The sequence below is a fragment of the Chiloscyllium plagiosum genome, chromosome 6, assembly GCF_004010195.1.
Source record: "Chiloscyllium plagiosum isolate BGI_BamShark_2017 chromosome 6, ASM401019v2, whole genome shotgun sequence".
NCBI classification, from domain to species: domain Eukaryota; kingdom Metazoa; phylum Chordata; class Chondrichthyes; order Orectolobiformes; family Hemiscylliidae; genus Chiloscyllium; species Chiloscyllium plagiosum.
Window position 1 is genome coordinate 115,683,962 of NC_057715.1, and position 18,339 is coordinate 115,702,300.

The 18,339-nt window shown below is 44.7% G+C and overlaps 1 protein-coding gene across 3 annotated transcripts in view; it reads left to right on the forward strand.

Moving 5' to 3' along the window:
* Positions 1-18,339, forward strand: part of slco2b1 (solute carrier organic anion transporter family, member 2B1) — a 94,805-nt gene that overhangs the window by 48,140 nt on the left and 28,326 nt on the right. For all 3 annotated transcript variants that reach the window (XM_043692506.1, XM_043692507.1, XM_043692508.1), the window contains exons 2-9: positions 673-786; positions 3,326-3,463; positions 4,370-4,532; positions 6,089-6,310; positions 9,348-9,446; positions 11,624-11,754; positions 13,652-13,760; positions 16,968-17,132. In XM_043692506.1, the coding sequence (XP_043548441.1) occupies positions 691-786; positions 3,326-3,463; positions 4,370-4,532; positions 6,089-6,310; positions 9,348-9,446; positions 11,624-11,754; positions 13,652-13,760; positions 16,968-17,132 (1,123 nt within the window). In that variant the 5' untranslated portion in view covers positions 673-690. The remainder of the gene's footprint in view (positions 1-672; positions 787-3,325; positions 3,464-4,369; positions 4,533-6,088; positions 6,311-9,347; positions 9,447-11,623; positions 11,755-13,651; positions 13,761-16,967; positions 17,133-18,339) is intronic.

The window sequence follows — 18,339 nt, forward strand, 5'->3', positions numbered from 1 at the left end:
AATCTGAGTTCATCCCTTGTGGTTGGAGGGTTCCCACCCCAGTCTGACCTATCACCCTCACCTTGACCTCTTTCCACCTATCACATTTCCGACACCCCTCCCCCAAGTCCCTCCTCCCTACCTTTTATCTTAGCCTGCTGGACAAACTTTCCTCATTCCTGAAGAAGGGCTTATGCCCGAAACGTCGATTCTCCTGTTCCCTGGATGCTGCCTGACCTGCTGCGCTTTTCCAGCAACACATTTTCAGCATCACATAGAATGCTTTCTATGTTGCATCTATAAAAATTGATAAAAATTGACATGCTGAATTTCCTTAGCCTCCTGAGGAAATGGAGGCATTTTTGTGCTTTGTTGACCGTAGCAGCTATGTAAGTGAGCCAGGACGGATTGAATGGTGAAAAAGGTTCAAACATCTAAATGTCTCCCTCTGCTCTGATTGCTTTTCCTCGATTATTAGACAAATGGACATATGTGTTGAACTTTGTCATATTACAGGACTGGGTTTGATTGAAATGTGTAACGTGCACACTATGGATCTAATTCTGAAGCCGTTGAAATAAGTTCTGCTTATAATGCATCTTCTACCATGGGTAAAGCTGGCTGGTGGTTGCAATCAAGTGACAGGAGCTCAAACACCCTAACCGAAAATTGTATGTCTTTCTCCCGGAACAGAGATACCTGACCTTGAAGATGGGGATAACTGGACCTCCGACAACTGCATCAAAGCCCAGTCACACTGAGGAACAGCCCAGAAGATGTGCCACTAACCCGTTTCACAGTATAAAGGTGAGTGTGGGAGTCGTAGGATATTATTCCTTCTTGCGTCTATACCTGCCTCCTACTTGAGCTTATTTAGAATTCTGCTTATATGCCAATCCTTACCAATTCCTATTCTCCCTCTGTGCTCACTGATCTACATTGGCTCCGGGCAAAGCCTCTGTCTCAGAAGTCTCATTTATTTTCAAATCCATTCCTTTTGTGTAAACTCCTTCTTCCCCAAACCCTCCAGGACCTCCTCAATCCTCCAATTCAAGCCTTTTTTGTTTGTCTTCAGCTGCCTTCACCACAAGCTCTGGAATTCCCATCCTAAACCTTTCTGTTTCCTCCCTCCCTCCTCCTTTAAGGCACCACTTTGTCCATTAATCCTAATGCAGCAAACTATATAAGGGCGGCACGGTGGCACAGTGGTTAGCACTGCTGCCTCACAGCATCAGAGACCCGGGTTCAATTCCTGCCTCAGGCGACTGACTGTGTGGAGTTTGCACGTTCTCCCCGTGTCTGCGTGGGTTTCCTCCGGGTGCTCCGGTTTCCTCCCACAGTCCAAAGACGTGCAGATTAGGTGAATTGGCCATGCTAAATTGCCCGTAGTGTTAGGTAAGGCCCGTAGTGTTAGGTAAGGGGTAAATGTAGGGGTATGGGTGGGTTACGCTTCGGCGGGTCGGTGTGGACTTGTTGGGCCGAAGGGCCTGTTTCCACGCTGTAATGTAATCTAATATTTGATTATCCTGACATAAAAGGTGCTATATAGATGCAAGTTTCCTCATACATTCATGGGATATGGGCATCGCTGACTAGATCAGCATTATTGCCCATCCCTAGTTGCCCAGAGTCAACCACATTGCAGTGGGTCTGAAGTTACTAATGGCAGATGTCCATTAGTGAACCAGGTAGATTTTTATGGCAATCTGACTAGATTTTTAATTCCAAATGTTTTATTGAATTCAAACTTAACCATCTGCTATGACCTGATTTGTACCCATGTCACACTAACCTGAGGTTCTAGATTGCTAGTCTAATGCCATTACCACTAGACTATCATCTCTCTGCTATGTGCTGGGCTAGAATTACAAAAGGTTGGCCATAAATGTGATCATCTAAATCATCAGCCCTGGTATTCTTACAATGAACTCCAGGTTACCCATTTGTGTTTCATGTTTGGTTTTTATGGTTTGTGAAAGTTGGGAAAGAGCTGCATTGAACAAATTAATGGATAAATCCCAAACTGGAGCATCAAAGCTCTTAGTGAGTTACATAATAGGGACTTATACACCGCCACTGTGTTCTGATGGGGTTCCAATGAGTACAATTAATAAACCGAATTATTCAGCGGACACTTAAGAAGAGAACTCTTTTTAAATTACCCTAATGAATTCTCCTTTGGGGTTTGGTTGGTTCAGTTCATTAGGTGGCTAAAATGTGGATGGGTATAACGCCAACAGTGTGAGGTCAATATCCCGTATTGGTTGTGGTGATTCATGCAGGGTTGCCTCCTCACCCTTACCCCATGGGAGTGGTGCCCCTCAAGCTATGTATAACCACTTGTCTCTCTCTCTCTCTAATGATGTTACCTAGTATGGAGACAAAAGTCTGAAAGCAAATGTTCCAGCAAACCTACATCCTATAGGTAAAAACGTAAAAATGTAGCTCAGCACTGTCCCCATGACTTGTCCGGACTTGTCCTACCTGCCTATCTCCTTTTCCACCTATCCACTCCACCCTCTCCTCCCTGACCTATCACCTTCATCCCCTCCCCCACTCACCTATTGTACTCTATGCTACTTTCTCCCCATCCCCACCCTCCTCTAGCTTATCTCTCCACGCTTCAGGCTCTCTGCCTTTATTCCTGATGAAGGGCTTTTGCCCGAAACGTCGATTTCGAAGCTCCTTAGATGCTGCCTGAACTGCTGTGCTCTTCCAGCACCACTAATCCAGAATTCTACATCCAATAGGGTCTTATTTGTTTCAATCAAGTCCCCTCTTACTCTTCTAAACTCCAGTAGATACAAACCCAGATTCTCCTCCCATTCCTTATAAGACAACCATTCATAGAATTCCCTACAGTCTTGAAGCAGGCCATTCAGCCCATTGCATCCACACTGATTCTCCAAAAGCATCCCACCCAGACCCACTACCCCTTACCCTGTCCCTGTATTCTCCATGGCTAATCCACCTAGCCTGCACATCCTTGGACAGTACGGACAATTTACCAAGGTCAATCCACCTAGCCTGCACATCCTTGGACAGTACGGACAATTTACCAAGGCCAATCCTTTTGTGTAAACTCCTTCTTCCCCAAACCCTCCAGGACCTCCTCAATCCTCCTGAAAAATTGAACATTCCAGGGGTAATTGGTAATCCCAGAAGGGCTGATAACTCTGGAATGAGCATGGTGTGGTCAGAGGTCCTGAAGGTTGAAGTATGCCACAGGGAATGCCTTGAGGAGGGGAGTGGAGCCAGTTGGGGCCTGAGGGATTCTGGGAGAAAGAACCACATTTGGTACTGGATCTAATTTGCATTGAACCATCTGTTCTCTCTTCCTCCATAGTTTTTTGTGCTATGTCACGGACTGTTACAGCTCTCCCAACTCCTGGTCTCTGGGTATCTGAAAAGCATTGTCTCAACCATTGAGAAACGATTCGGACTTTCCAGCCAGACCTCAGGAATGTTGTCCTCTTTGAATGAGGTAAGTGTGCAACGTCAGAGAAATATTGGAGTGTAAGAGCTGGAGTTGGCCATTCTGCCCCTTGAGACTACTTTAACTGGATCATGAGTCCAGCTCAACACCACCTCTCATCCAATCCCCTTATTTTTAATTCCTAAGAAAAATCCATTGAACCTTGAATAAACACAGTAACTAAAGAATCTATAGCCGCCTGAGTGAAGTAATTTCACTCCATCTCCTCTGAGACTATATTTCCTGATTCTGGGCAATTAGGGATGGACAGCATCACATAAAGAAACACACACCCCCTCCCCCCAACCATATCTTGAAAGTTACCATTGAATCAGCCAGGGGCTTTCTCATTCGTTCCAGGGATACCAGTGTCCCGACTAAGACACGCCTTAATACCCATCCTTAATTACCCCATCACAGATAGTGGGAAACTCCTTACAATGGAATGGTTTGCTTGGCCATCTCAGAGGGTGGTTAAGAGATAATCACGTTGCTGTGAGTCTGGAGTCATATGTAGGCCAGACTAGGTGAGGACAGCAGATTTCCCTCCCTGAAGGGCATTGGTGAGCCAGATGTGTTCTTCATACAATCAACAATGGTTGCAATTGGATAATTTCAGCATTTATTCCTCATCCCCAATTGCCCAGAGGGCAGTTAAGAATTAACCACATTGCTGTGGGTCTCGAGTCACATGTAGGCCAACCAGATAAGGATGGCAAATTTCCTTCCCTAAAGGACATTAGTGATGGGATTGTACAACAAGAATAGTTTCATTACTATAAATGATCATTGTTGATGAGTCCAATGTTTTAATTCTAGATTTATAAATTAATTGAATTTTAAATCATCCAACTACTTTGGTAGGTCTTGAACCCCTTTTCTCTTCATTATGAGGTCCTAATGTTGTCATTTCAGATTGGAAGCGCTGTGTTTATTGTGTTTGTCAGTTACTTTGGCAGTCGGGTTCATCGCCCCCGTCTGATTGGCTGCGGGGGTATCCTCGTTAGTGTTGCTGCATTCACTATGGCCTTGCCCCACTTCATCATGGGAAAATATACATACGATCGCACCACCACAAGTGAGTATTTCCCACCTTGAAACTGGTTTTATATGTCTAAGGAGTTCTTATGTCTAAACACTTAATGGGCAGTTTCTCCAGATTACTTTTCAACTAAAGGACTCCCTTGATGGAAGTTGATGGGAAAATATGATGCAAAATGTAAGGGTAGGCTTTTGAATTCAGATTTAAACATTCCTTCTGTCCACCATTTATGCTTAATTGCAGCAGTGTATACCGTCTGTAGCAACTCACCAAGTCTCCTTAGACAGTAGCTTCCAACATCATCTTCATTGGTGGTCCTTCATAGACAAGGACAACTCTCTTCCACTGGGCAGTACAGTGGCTCAGTGGTTAGCACTGCTGCCTTGCAGCGCCAGGGAACTGGGTTCGATTCCAGCCTCAGGCGTCTGTCTGCGTGGAGTTTGTACATTCTCCCTGTGTCTGCAAGGGTTTCCTCCCACAGTCCAAAGACGTGCGGGTCAGGTGAATTGGCCATGCTAAATTGCTTGTTAGTGATAGGTGCATTGGTAGGGAGTAGGCAAATGGGTCTGGGTGGGCTACTCTTCGGAGGGTCGGTGTGGACTTGTTGGGCCGAAGGGCCTGTTTCCGCACTGTAGGGAATCTAGTCACTGTCTCAGGGTGAGTCCATAGATGGCTGTACAGACTGATGTGGCTTCCTCAGGTTCTGTTACATTTGGGGCAGAAGGTGGTCACGGCAGGGGGTGGGTGGGGCAGTGCATTCCTTTAGCTGTTTTCGCCTGGCTTCAGGTTTTTCCTGACAGCAGCAGCACCTTCCAATGCCATGAGCACCATCATCTAGAAGGACAAGGGCAGCAGATACATGGTCACAAACCACCCCCTGCAAGTTCCCCTCCAAGCCACTCACCATCCTGACTTGGAAATATGTCGCTGTTCCTTCAGTATTATTGGGTCAAGATCCTGCATCTCCCTCCCATTGAGGGTTTACCTACAGCAAGCGGACTGTAGCGGTTCAAGAGGCAACTCATCTCCCACCTTCTCAAGGGGCAACGAGGAACCGGAAATAAATGCTGGGTCAGCCAGCGACACCCACATCCAATGAGTGAATACACGCAATGACAAAATGCTATCTCCTTCAGACACACCTGGCTGCCTTGGCTTGTGTAAACCCATTGTGGTGAAAATATTTGTGCTGGTATGCATGCCAACATGACGATTGAGTCAGCAAGATAAGGAAATCGTAAGGAAAACTTCAGAAATCACTGCTTAGGCCTCATCTGGATTTTAATGTCAAATTCTTTAGAAAGGACTTAAGGCCTTGATAGGGTACAGTATAGATCTAGATTTTAGAGCTAAAGAGATCAAAGGCTATGAAGGAAAAGTGAGAACAGGGGACTGAGCTAGATGATCAGCCATGATCGCATTGCTGCATAGAGGTGCAGGTTCTAAGGCCCAAAGGCCTACTCCTGCTGCTGATATTTTAATATGTCACAACATTCCTATGAACTGCCTAAAGATCTTTTGTTATATTAATAGAGGTATTTAAAACAAAGTCACTAATTTAATTCAAAATAACCTTTGTTTTATTCCCTCAGATAATGTTAATAACGTCTCTGATATCTGCCACTTGACGCCTCAGGACCAGAATTTAAACAGTGAGATTTGCAGTGTGCAGGAAAGCAGCGGTGGTTACGACATGCTTTCGCTGCTAATAGTTGGGCAGTTACTGCTGGGAATCGGAGGTGTTCCCATTCAGCCGTTTGGGATATCGTATGTTGATGATTTTGCCAGCAATAGGAACTCACCTTTGTATCTCGGTAAGCTGAGTAAGCTTTCACTCTGAACATGTACCTGTGAACACCAGTGTCTACCGCTATCCGAAAGTGGAGCATTCCTATGAAACCTTTCGTAAGCCGAAATGGGGTAAAGCAAAGAAGCAATTACCATTAATTTAAATGGGAAAAGTTTCTGAGCGTTCCCAGACCCAAAACATAACCTACCAAATCATACCAAATAACAACCAAAACCTAAACTAACACTAACTTATAGTAAAAACAGGAATGATATGATAAATATATAGCCTATATAAAGTACAAATAATGTATGTACAGTGTAGTTTCACTCACCAGAGTCGGGAAGACAGCAAGCACACTGGAAGGCTGAGAGGTGATGGTGATGATGATGGTATGTTAGGCTGAGTTGTTGGAGGTTGGGGTGGTGGGATCTACAGGAGACTGGGGTGAAGGAGAGAGAGGAAGAGGGTCACCTGTGAATACTTCCCGGGAAGGCGTTTGGCAGAGCCGCTTGAGGTGCGCGCTCCCTCTATAACGGCTCGCTGCAAAACAAACACTGAACGATATTTTAGCTTTTCGCCTTTTCTCTTAAAAGCAAAAATCCTCTTCAGACTTTCAAATTTTGTGAGAAGATTTGTAGCTCGGGTGCTCGTTGCTGTGGTTCTGTTCGCCGAGCTGGGAATTTGTGTTGCAGATGTTTCGTCCCCTGTCTAGGTGACATCCTCAGTGCTTGGGAGCCTCCTGTGAAGCGCTTCTGTGATGTTTCCTCTGGCATTTTTTTAGTGGTTTGAATCTGCCACTTCCGGTTGACAACAGGAGGCCTGTTCTGGAGTACGAGTACACTCTGGTTACCCTGTTATATGGAGGATATTAAGATGGAGAGGGTTCAGAACAGATTTATCAAGATGTTGCTAAGAATGGAGAGCTTGAGCTATAAGGAGAGGCTGGATAGACTGGACTTTTTTCACTGGAGCATAGGAGGTTGAGAGGTGACCATTTAGAGGTTTATAAACTAATGGGGGGTTAGATAAGGTGAATGGCAGCTGTATTTTCCCTAGAATGTGGGATTTAAAGATTGGGGGCATCTTTTTAAGGTGAGAAGAGAAATATTTTAATAAGACATGAGGGGCAATTTTTTTACACAGAGAGTAGTTCGTATGTGGAATGAACTCCCAGACAAAGTGGTGGATGAAGGTACATTTACAACATTTAAAAGTCATTTAGACAAGCACATGAATAGGAAAGGTTTGGAGGGATGTGGGTCAAGTTCAGGCAGGTGGGACTAGTTTAGTTTGGGATTATAGCGGGCATGGACTGGTTGGACCAAAGTAGCGTGGTTTCCGCTGTAAGACTCTATGACTCTGTGTGAATCTTTGGAAGATCATATTTAAAAGATACAGGTCAGTCACTTTGAATTGTTCATGAAAAGTCAATGGCAGTTTGTTGACTGTTAATTTTAGGATTTTTAGCTTTGTTGAAACCCTTTACTCCTGTTTGATTTTGACAAACTTGCTAGCTAGTTGATTTCTAGCACTCAGAGTTAGTTAATTTCTTTCTTTACCTGAATTGCAAGGGTGTTTAATGGTCTCAGAGCTGTAGCCTTCAGAGCAGACTAGTCCACATGCTAGGATCTCAGACTACTGACCAGGTTTAAAGTTTGCTTTTTAACCCCGTGTACACTTGAAACGGAAAACATGATGCGTCTCTTATACATACGGCTGTCTTTTTATTTCATAATGCCAACAGTCTGAAATACTCACATGGATTATGGTTCAGTTTTGAGTACATTTATCCCTTTTTAAGTGCAGATGGGACTTAGCAGACTATGAGGACTTCAGTTACATAGAAAGGAAAAGCCAGGAGTTGCCCTTGGAGAAGGGAAGCTCCAGAGGAGACTTGATCAATATGTTCAAAGTTATGAGGGGTCTAGACAGATTAAATCTGGAGAAATCTTTCCCATTGGTGAAAGGATGGAGAACCAGAGGTCACACTTCTAAGATGATTGGCAAAAAGCAGTAACAGTGACATGCGAGAACATATCCTCACATAGTGAGTGGTTAGAGTTTGGAGCACACTACCTGAGAGTGGGGGAGATGCAGATTCAATCGAGGCTTTCAGGGGACAATTAAGCAATTATGTGGAGAGGGTAGAAAGTAGGGAGAAAATGCTTGTATTACGTTTCAGTACAACAAACAAGGGTAGGACTTATACAATTATTGGTGGGGATTTGGCTAGTGTTGTAGAACAGAGGGACCTAGGGGTGCAAGTACAAAATTCTTTAAATTTTGCATCATATATAGAAAGGGTAATTAAAAAGGGTTGCCTTTATTGCTCAGTCCTTTGAATATAGGGGTTGGGATATCATGTTGAGGTGGTACATGACATTGGTGAGGCCTCTTGTGGAATACTGTATCCAGTTCTGGCCTCCCTGTTATAGGAAAGATATTATTAAGCTGGAGAGGGTTCAGAAGAGATTTACCAGGATGTTGCCAGGTATGGAAGGTTTGAGTTATAAAGGCTGGAACATTTTTTACTGGAGCATAGGCAGTTGAGAGGTAATCTGATAGAAGTTTATAAAATAATGAGAGGTACGGATAGAGTTAATGGTGGTTGTCTCTTCCTTAGAATGGGGATTTCAAGACTAGGGGGGCAGTTTTTAAGGGTGAGAGGAGAGAGATTTTAAAAAGGCATAAGAGGCAAATTTTTTACAGAGGATGGTTCACATGTGGAATGAACCTCCTGAGGAAATAATGGATGCAGATACAGTTATAGTATTTAAAAGATATTTGGATAGATACATGAACAGGAAAGGTTTGAAGGAATATGGGCCAGGAGCAGACAGGTGGATTACTTTAGTTTGGGATTATGTTCAGCATGGACTAGTTGGGCCGAAGGGTCTGTTTCAATGCTGTATGACTCTATGACTTTACAACTTGTGCTTTCTCTCCACAGATGCTGCCAGATTTGCTGAGCTTTTCCAGCAATTTCTGTTTTGAGTCTGTGATCTTTTTGTTGAATGCTAAGGAATTTCACTCCCTGACTGCTCTCTTTCTTCCTATAGGAATTCTGTTTGCAGTTAGTGTCCTGGGACCAGCATTCGGCTTCGTTTTAGGGTCTGCTGTCCTCCGTCTCTACGTTGACATTGACAAACTGTCAGCTGGTGAGTGCATGAGACAGACTCTGGTGGGGACTCTACTCCCTGGAATCTAGAAAAATGAGAGGTGATCTAATTGAAACATACAGGATTCTTAAGGGGTTTGTGTTGCTGGAAAAGCGCAGCAGGTCAGGCAGCATCCAAGGAGCAGGAGAATCAACGTTTCAGGCACAAGCCCTTCCTCATTCCTGAAGAAGGGCTCATGCCCGAAACGTCGATTCTCCTGCCCCTTGGATGCTGCCTGACCTGCTGCGCTTTTCCAGCAACACATTTTTCAGCTCTGATCTCCAGCGTCTGCAGTCCTCACTTTCTCCTTCTTAAGGGGTTTGACAGGGTAAATACTGAGAGGGTGTTTCCCCTCATGGGAGAGTCTAGGACCAGAGGGCACAGTCTCAGAATAAAAGGGCACCAATTTCAGACTGGAATGGGGAGGAATTTCTTCTCTCAGAGGGTTGAGAGTTTTTGGAACTCCTTGTCACAGAGAGCTGTGGGGGCAGAGTCCTTGTGTATATTTAAGGCTGAGATAGAGAAAGTTCTATCAGTCGGGGAAACAAGAGTTTTAGGAGAAAGGGCAGGAAAGTGGATGTGAGGAAAGTTAGATCAGCCATGAACCTATTGAATGGTGGAGCAGGCTGGAGGGGCTGAATGGCCTGCTCCTGTTCCTGTTTCTTATAGTCAGTGTAAAATAACTGATTCAGATTGGCACAAAAGCAAAATACTGTGGAATACTTGAAACTGGAATAAAAACCAAAAGTGCTAGAGAAATTCAACAGGTATGGCAGCGTCTGTAGAGAAAGAAACAGTTCATGTTTCAGTCAGGTATGACTGTGTGAGAAACATAAGCATGTAAGTTGGGAGAGACTGAACAAGGAGTAAATATAGAATCAAGATAGGAAGAAAAGATTGGGTGGATCAGGTATCGGCTATAATAATGGGTGTAGGTGAAAGTGAGGACTCCAGATGCTGGAGATCAGAGCCGAGAGTGTAGTGAGGGTCAGGCAGCCTCTGAGGAGCAGGACAATTGACATTTCGGGCAAAAGCCCTTTATTAGGAATCATGGATCTGCCAGGACAGGTCTTCATAAAGGCTTTCGAAAGGGAGCAGGTTGAATGGTGGGAGTGTTGTGGGCTGGGCCAGCATTTATAACCCATCTCTGATTACCCAGACAGTAAGAGACAGCCACATTGCAGTGGGTCTGGAGTCACATATGGTAAATTTGGCAGAATTCCTTCCCTAAAGGAGATTAATAAAACAGACGGGCTGTTCCAACAAGCAACGGTAGACTCAAAGTCATCATCTCTGAGACTCATTCAGGTGGCAAGCTGGGATATAAAGTTGAGGCATAAATGAGATCAGCTGTAATTTTATTGAAGGATGGGACAGGCTGGAGTGGGGCTGAATGGCCTGCTCCTGCTACTACAGGTCGTTCTGCTATAACAAGCGTTTCATTAATGCAAATTTGCTGTAATGCAGTTGAGGAATTGGGGACACTGTTTCTAAAGCACAAACTTTTAAAATGTGTTGGATGTGATATGATTACGCCGGCAACACTTAAATGCTGTTTCTAAAGCATGATTTTTCTATAATGCCAGGTTACACAAGAATGCAATCATTGGGTTATAGACCTAAGGGGCAACTTTTTCACACAGAGGGTGGTACGTGTATGGAATGAGCTGCCAGAGGAAGTGGTGGAGGCTGGTACAACTGCAACATTTAAAAGGCATCTGGATGGGTATATGAATAGGAAGGGTTTGGAGGGATATGGGCCGGGTGCTGGCAGCTGGGACTAGATTGGGTTGGGATATCTGGTCAGCATGGACGAGTTGGACCGAAGGGTCTGTTTCCATGCTGTACATCTCTATAACTCTATAACCTTTAAGAATTGGTTGCTCTCAATCGTACACTGCATCCATTTAATTTCCCCTGGCAGCTGTGGTAGAATTTGAATCCTTGGACCCCAGAGCAATAGCCTGGCTCTCTGGATCACTTGCCAATTGGGCCATACACTATATCTCTGGGAAAACATTATCTCCCCAAGTTTCATTTATATAGTGCTGTTTGTGACCCAGGATGTCATATTTATTAGCTGATCTTTGGCCATGCAGTTGGGTTCTGGTGTTCTGATTTATATGTTCTCATCTTGCCTGGGTATTTATTTGGATTTTCTTTACCCTCTGTTACAGCTGATATTGATCTGGAGTTTGGAGACCCTCGCTGGGTGGGAGCCTGGTGGCTGGGTTTCCTCATGGCTGCTAGTTTTGTTGGCATGGTCTCTATCCCATATTTCTTTTTCCCAAAAGAGATGCCCAAAGAGGTAAGTCCATTGTCGGAGTTCCAACCTGGAAGATCATGGGACATTATACAGGAGGCCATTCAGCCCCTCGAACCTGTTTTTGTTTCAAAATGTATTCTGTCATAGGAGAAAGTTCCTCTTTCTGTGGGTTGTAAATCCATAGAAATACTTACTGCACAGGGTTGTCGAGACTGTGTTGTTAAATGTAACCATGGCTGAGACAGGTTTTTAATCAGGAAGGGAATCGACGGATATGGGGAAAAGGCAGGAAAGTGGAATTGAGGATATTCAGATCAATCATGAGCTCACTGAATGGTGGAGCAGACTCGATGGGCTGAATGGCCTACTTCTGCTCCTATGGCTTGTTTATTTTTCAATAAATCACCTTTTACTCTTCTAAACTCCAGGGAGTGAATCTCCCTCTACATTGTCCTCCTCTTAAGCAAGGGTATCAAGGGATATAGGCCAAAGTCAAATATATGGAGTTAGGCCACAGATCAGCCATAATCTTATTGAATGGCAGAGCAGGCTTGAAGGGCTGAATGGCCTACTCCTGTTCCTGAGACATTCCTATTTTATGCTCCAACTCCTTTGGAACAAAAATCAACACTCCATATTTCTTCCTCTTGCTTGTTAACATTTGTAATTCATGCAGAAGGACACCCAGTTCCCTCCGTATCTCTGACTCCTCCACACTCTCTCCATTTTATTCATATTTTGTTTTTTTATTCTTTCTGCCAAGTTAGATAACCATAAATGACTCACATTGTACTCCATCTGCCAAACTTCTGTCTCTCGTAATAAATCTATATTGCTTTGCAGACATTAAAAGTCCTTCAGAAAATTTCCTTTCCAAGCCCACATTTATATCAAAAACAAACTTGTTGACAGCACACCCTGTCCATTTATCCAGTTCATAGCATCATAAAATCTCTACAGTGTGCAACCAGGCCCTTCGGCCCAATATGTCCACACCGACCCTCCGAAGACTACCAAACCCAATCATTCCCCATTACTCTATATTTATCCCTGACTAATGCACCTAACCTATGGGTAATTCAGCATGGCCAATTCACCTAACCTGCACATCTTTGGATTGTGGGAGGAAACCGGAGCACCCGGAGGAAACCCACGCAGACATAGGGAGAATGTGAAAACTCCACACAGACAGTCGCCCAAGGATGGGATCGAACCCAGGGCCCTGGGACTGATAGTTAAATAGCACTGATCCTGGTGGCACCCATTGCTCATAGTTTACCGACCTGAGGATGACCCATTTATCCTGGTTCTCTGCTCCCTGTTAGTTAACCTCAGTATCAGGGGTTACTATCTCCTTTCATATCATTTTATGTGGCACCTTATTAAAATTATCTTGATGGTTATAATTTGTATCATACAGGGCCGATTTGTATGGCTGGAATCCAGCTACACTTTGTTCTTGCAGATTCTGCAGAAAATGAATTGTTAACCACAACAATGGAGTTCTTACAGCTGGTTGGACTTTAGTGTTACCGCAAGTGACTGTGCTTTCCAAACAGCTCTTTTTACAACACTCTAACAAAATCCCCGCAAGGCACTTCATAGTGACCGATTATTAAACAACGCTGACAGTGAGCCACATTTCCATATTTTCATCTTGTTTGAAAACTTGACGTAGCTATTGCTGGCTGGGTCTTTATTGCCCATTGCAGTTAAGAGTCAACCACATTGCTATGGGTCTGGAGTCGCATGAAGACCAGACTGAGTAAGTCCTTCCCTAAAGGACATTAGTGAACCAGATGGGCTTTTACAACAATTGACACATGGACAGTTTATTGCTCCCAAATTTTACGTGCTGCAGTTGTCCTTCTAAATGGAAATAGTTTCAGGGTTGGAAGTGTCCATCGTGTGAATCTCATTGTCTCTTTCTTTACCCCAGGGCTCCCGGGATCCCGAAGGAGAAATCAACACAGATAAAAAGCTGAATCAATTAAAATCCAAACAAGAGGATGCAACACAAGGCCTATCATTACTCCAATTTATTAAGAGTAGGTTCCTATGCACGTTGTGCTGGTATGTTGGGGGTGGGATTGTAAACTTGCATGTTCCCAAAGAGACTTTTCGACCCACTGATCTGTGTGCTCACTCTGACCAGGCCAGCATTTATTGCCCATTGCTAATTGTCCAGAGGGCAGCCACATTGCTGTGGGTCTGGAGTCACATACAGGCCAGACCAGGTGAAGATGGCAGTTCCCTTCTCAAAAGGACAATGGTGAACCAGATGGATTTTTCCTGACAATTAATTCATGGTCAACTTTAGATTCATAGAATTTCCACAGTGTGGATACATGCCATTTGGCCCATCAAGTCCACACCAAACCTGCAAAGAGTATCCTACCCAGATCCCCCCTCCCCCCTCGCCAAATCCCTATAACCCAGCATTTCCCATGGCTAATCCACCTAGCCTGCACATCCCTAAACACTATGGGCAATTTAGCATGCCTTGTCCACCTAAACTGCACATCTTTGGATTGTGGGAGGAAACCCGAGCATCTGAAGGAAACCCGTGTTGACACTGGGACAACATGCAAACTCCACACAGATGGTCACTCAAGGGTCCCTGGCGCTGTGAGGCAGCAGTGCTGACCACTGAGCCATCATGCTGCCCAATTAGATTGGATTCTTAATTCCAACTTTTTATTGAATTCAAATTCCACCATTTTCCTTGCCAGGATTCAAACCCAGGTCCCCAGAACATTACCTGGCTCTCTGGATTAATAATACACTGATAATGCCACACAGCCATCGCCTCCCCTTATCTTTGATGTTGACAAGGTTGTTAATTTTTATTTCACAATGCATTCTGAGGATATGCGTGTTGCTTGCTGGGCCAGCATTTATTTCCCATGCATATTCACGCTTGAGAAAGTGATGGTGATCTGCCTTCTTAAATTCAACCTGGAATATTCTCTTGTGTTTAACTGAAGTCCATAACTTTGAGTATCATCCTGATAAACTGCATTCCCTCTAATTTTTGTATTGACTGAAGAAGTAACAAAGAGGATTAAGGGCAGAGCAGTAGACTTGAACTGTACGGACTTCAATAAGGTGTTTGACAAGGTTCTCCATGAGAGACTGGTTAGCAAGGTTAGATTTCATGGAATACAAGGGGAACTAGCCATTTGGATACATAACAGGCTCGAAGGTAGAAGATAGAGGGTGGTGGCAGAGGATTATCTTTCAGACTGGAGGCCTGTGACGTGGAATGCCACAAGGATCAGTGCTGGGTCCTCTATGTTTCATCATTTATATAAATGATTTGGATTTGAACATAAGAGGTACAGTTAGTAAGTTTGCAGATGACACCAAAATTGGAGGTGTAGAGGGTGGTGGCAGAGGATTATCTTTCAGACTGGAGGCCTGTGACCAGTGGAATGCCACAAGGATCAGTGCTGGGTCCACTACGTTTCATCGTTTATATAAATGATTTGGATTTGAACATAAGAGGTACAGTTAGTAAGTTTGCAGATGACACCAAAATTGGAGGTGTAGTGGACAGTGAAGAAGGTTACCTCAGATTACAACGGGATATTGACCAGATGGATCAATGGGCTGAGGAGTGGGTGATGGAGTTTAATCCAGATAAATGCGAGGTGTTGCATTTTGGAAAAGCAAATCTTAGCAGGACTTATACACTTAATGGTAAGGTCCTAGGGAGTGTTGCTGAACAAAGAGACCTTGGAGTGCAGGTTCATAGCTCCTTGAGAGTCGCAGATAGGATATTGAAGAAGGCTTTTGGTATGCTTTCCTTTGTTGGTCAGAATATTGAGTACAAAAGTTGGGAGGTCACGTTGCGGCTGTACAGGACATTGGTTAGGCCAATATTGCGTGCAATTCTGGTCTCCTTCCTATCGGAATGATGTTGTGAAACTTGAAAGGGTTCAGAAAAGATTGACAAGGATGTTGCCAGGATTGGAGGATTTGAGCTATAGGGAGAAGCTAAACAGGCTGGGGCTGCTTTCCCTGGAGTGTCAGAGTCTGAGGGGTGACCTTATTGAGGCTTATAAAATCATGAGGGGCATGGATAGGGTAAATAGACAAGATCTTTTCCCTGAGGTGGGGGAGTCCTGAACTAGAGGGCATTGGTATAGGGTGAGAGGGGTAAGATATAAAAGGAGCAACTTTTTCACGCAGAGGGTGGTGTGTGTATGGAATGAGCTGCCAGAGGAGGCTGGTACAATTGCAACATTTAAAAGGCATCTGGATGGGAATATGAATAGGAGGGTTTAGAGGGATATGGGCCGGGTGCTGGCAGGTGGGACTAGTTTGGGTTGGGATATCGGGTTGAACTGAAGGGTCTGATTCCGTGCTGTATATCTCTATGACTGTTTGACTGTATGGGCCTTCAGAGCTTCCAGAAATGGAAGCCAGTGGTCACCGTCAGTGTGCACTGAACATCAGAGCAGAGGGAGTGCTGCTGATAAAGCTCCTCTGGGGAACCCAGACTTTCCTCCTAAAGTCCGCACAATGCTCCATATGTGACCGTCCAGGATATTTGTCAATGCTTAGTGTGACTTCTGTAGTTATTTAAATCAACCGGCTGTACAGGTCAACTATGACACAATGCTGGGACAATTGGGACCTGAACCTGGGCCTTCTGGCACAAAGGCAGGGGCACTACCACTGTAGCACAGGAGTCCCTTTCCTTGTTTATAGGTAATTTGATTTATCCTGTTTAGAGATATTATGACACCCGTCTGGAGCAAGTGAGATTTTAACCTGGATCTCCTAGCTTAGAGGTCGGGCGACTACCACTGTGCCACAAGAATCCCCTTTCTTGTTTGTATAGATAATTTTTAATCAACCAGTCCAGAATCTGCTTAGTCTGTCTTCCTGGCTGAAATGCTCCATCCCAGAGGAATCTCCTCTGCATCCTCTCCAGTGCAATCACATCCCTCCTATAGTGCGGGGACCAGAACTGTACACAGTGCTCCAGCATTATATACAGCCCCATCATAACCTCCCTACTCTCATATCCAATTCCTTGATTAATGAAGGTAAGTATCCCATAGGCCTCTTAACCAGCTCATCTCCCTGTCCTGTTACCTTCAAGGATTTACAGATATGCACACCAATATCCCTCTCTGCTTCCTAAGGTGGTTATCATTCAACAATCCTCTTGCTTTGCTAATCCTCCCAAAATGTGTCCCCTCACACTTTTGCTGATTGTTCTGTATATTGTTTTCCTCCCTCAGGTTTTCCGTGTATCTTACTGAGGACTTTGAGGAGCTCAGTTTACCTCCTCGTTGTGTTAGCTCAAGTCTGTATGTCAGCTCTGATGTCTGGATTAACCGTCTTCATTGGCAAATTTCTGGAGCAACAGTTCACTGTGACGGCCTCGTTTGCAAATTTACTGATTGGTGAGGAACTTGAGTAAAACACCGAATCTTGCTGAAGTTCATTTGCGATCACTCTCTGGTTTTCGGATGTTCCAATGTTGGCAAGGATGGTGCGGAACAAAGGGATGGGTGCAATGCTTTTACAAACCAGATGGCCTCCACCCCACTGACTCACTCAAACCTCATCATTTATTCAGGAATGAGAAATCAGAACTGCCCTTAATTGTCAAGCAAACCTCCCAAAGATTGAATCAAATTGATACCAGGATAACTCATTGTATAAAAAAAATCAATTAAGGGACATGGGCATCACTGGCTTGCCTGTCTCCACTTGCCCCGTGAGAAGGTAAGGGTGAGCTGCCTTCTTGAACCTGCAGTCCATGTGCTGTAGATTGACCCCCTCTGCCCTTAGGGAGGGAATTCCAGGATTTTGACACAGCGACAGGGAAGGAATGGCAATATATTTCCAATTCAGGATGGTGAGTGACTTGGAAGGAAACTTGCAGGGGGTGGTGTTCCCATGTACCTACTGCCCTTGTCCTTCTAGATGGAAATGGTCATGGGTTTGGAATGTGTCAAAGGATGTTTGGTACCATTCTGCTGCTACTGGTGGTGGAGGGAGTGAATGCTTTTGGATGTGGTGCCAATCAACTGGATGACTTTGTCATGGATGGTGTCAAGCTTCTTGAGTGTTGCTGGAGCTGCACCAATCCAGGGCAAGTGGGGAGTATTCCATCACACTCCTGACTTCTGCCTTGTAGATGGTGGACAGGCTTTGGGGAGTCAGGAGGTGAGTTACTCGCTGCAGGATCCCCAGCCTCTGACCTGTTGTTGTAGCCATTGTGTCTGTGTAGTGAATCCAGTCGAGTTTCTGGATAATGGTAACTCCTAGGATGTTGGTAGTGGGGGATTCAGTGATGGTAACACCACTGTGTGTCAGGTAGCAGTGCTTAGATTGTCACTTGTTGGATTTGGTCATAGCCTGGCATTTGAGTGGCATGAATGTTCACGTCCAGGAATCTCGCCAACTTGAGGACACCTCTTTCTCATGCCCCCTCGACCATGACCCCATCCCCCCATCACCAAACCCCCATCATCTCCCAGACCATACAGAACCTCATCACCTCAGGAGATCTCCCACCCACAGCTTCCAACCACATAGTCCGGGAACCCCGCACTGCCCAGTTCTACCTCCTTCCCAAGATCCACAAGCCTGACCACCCTGGCC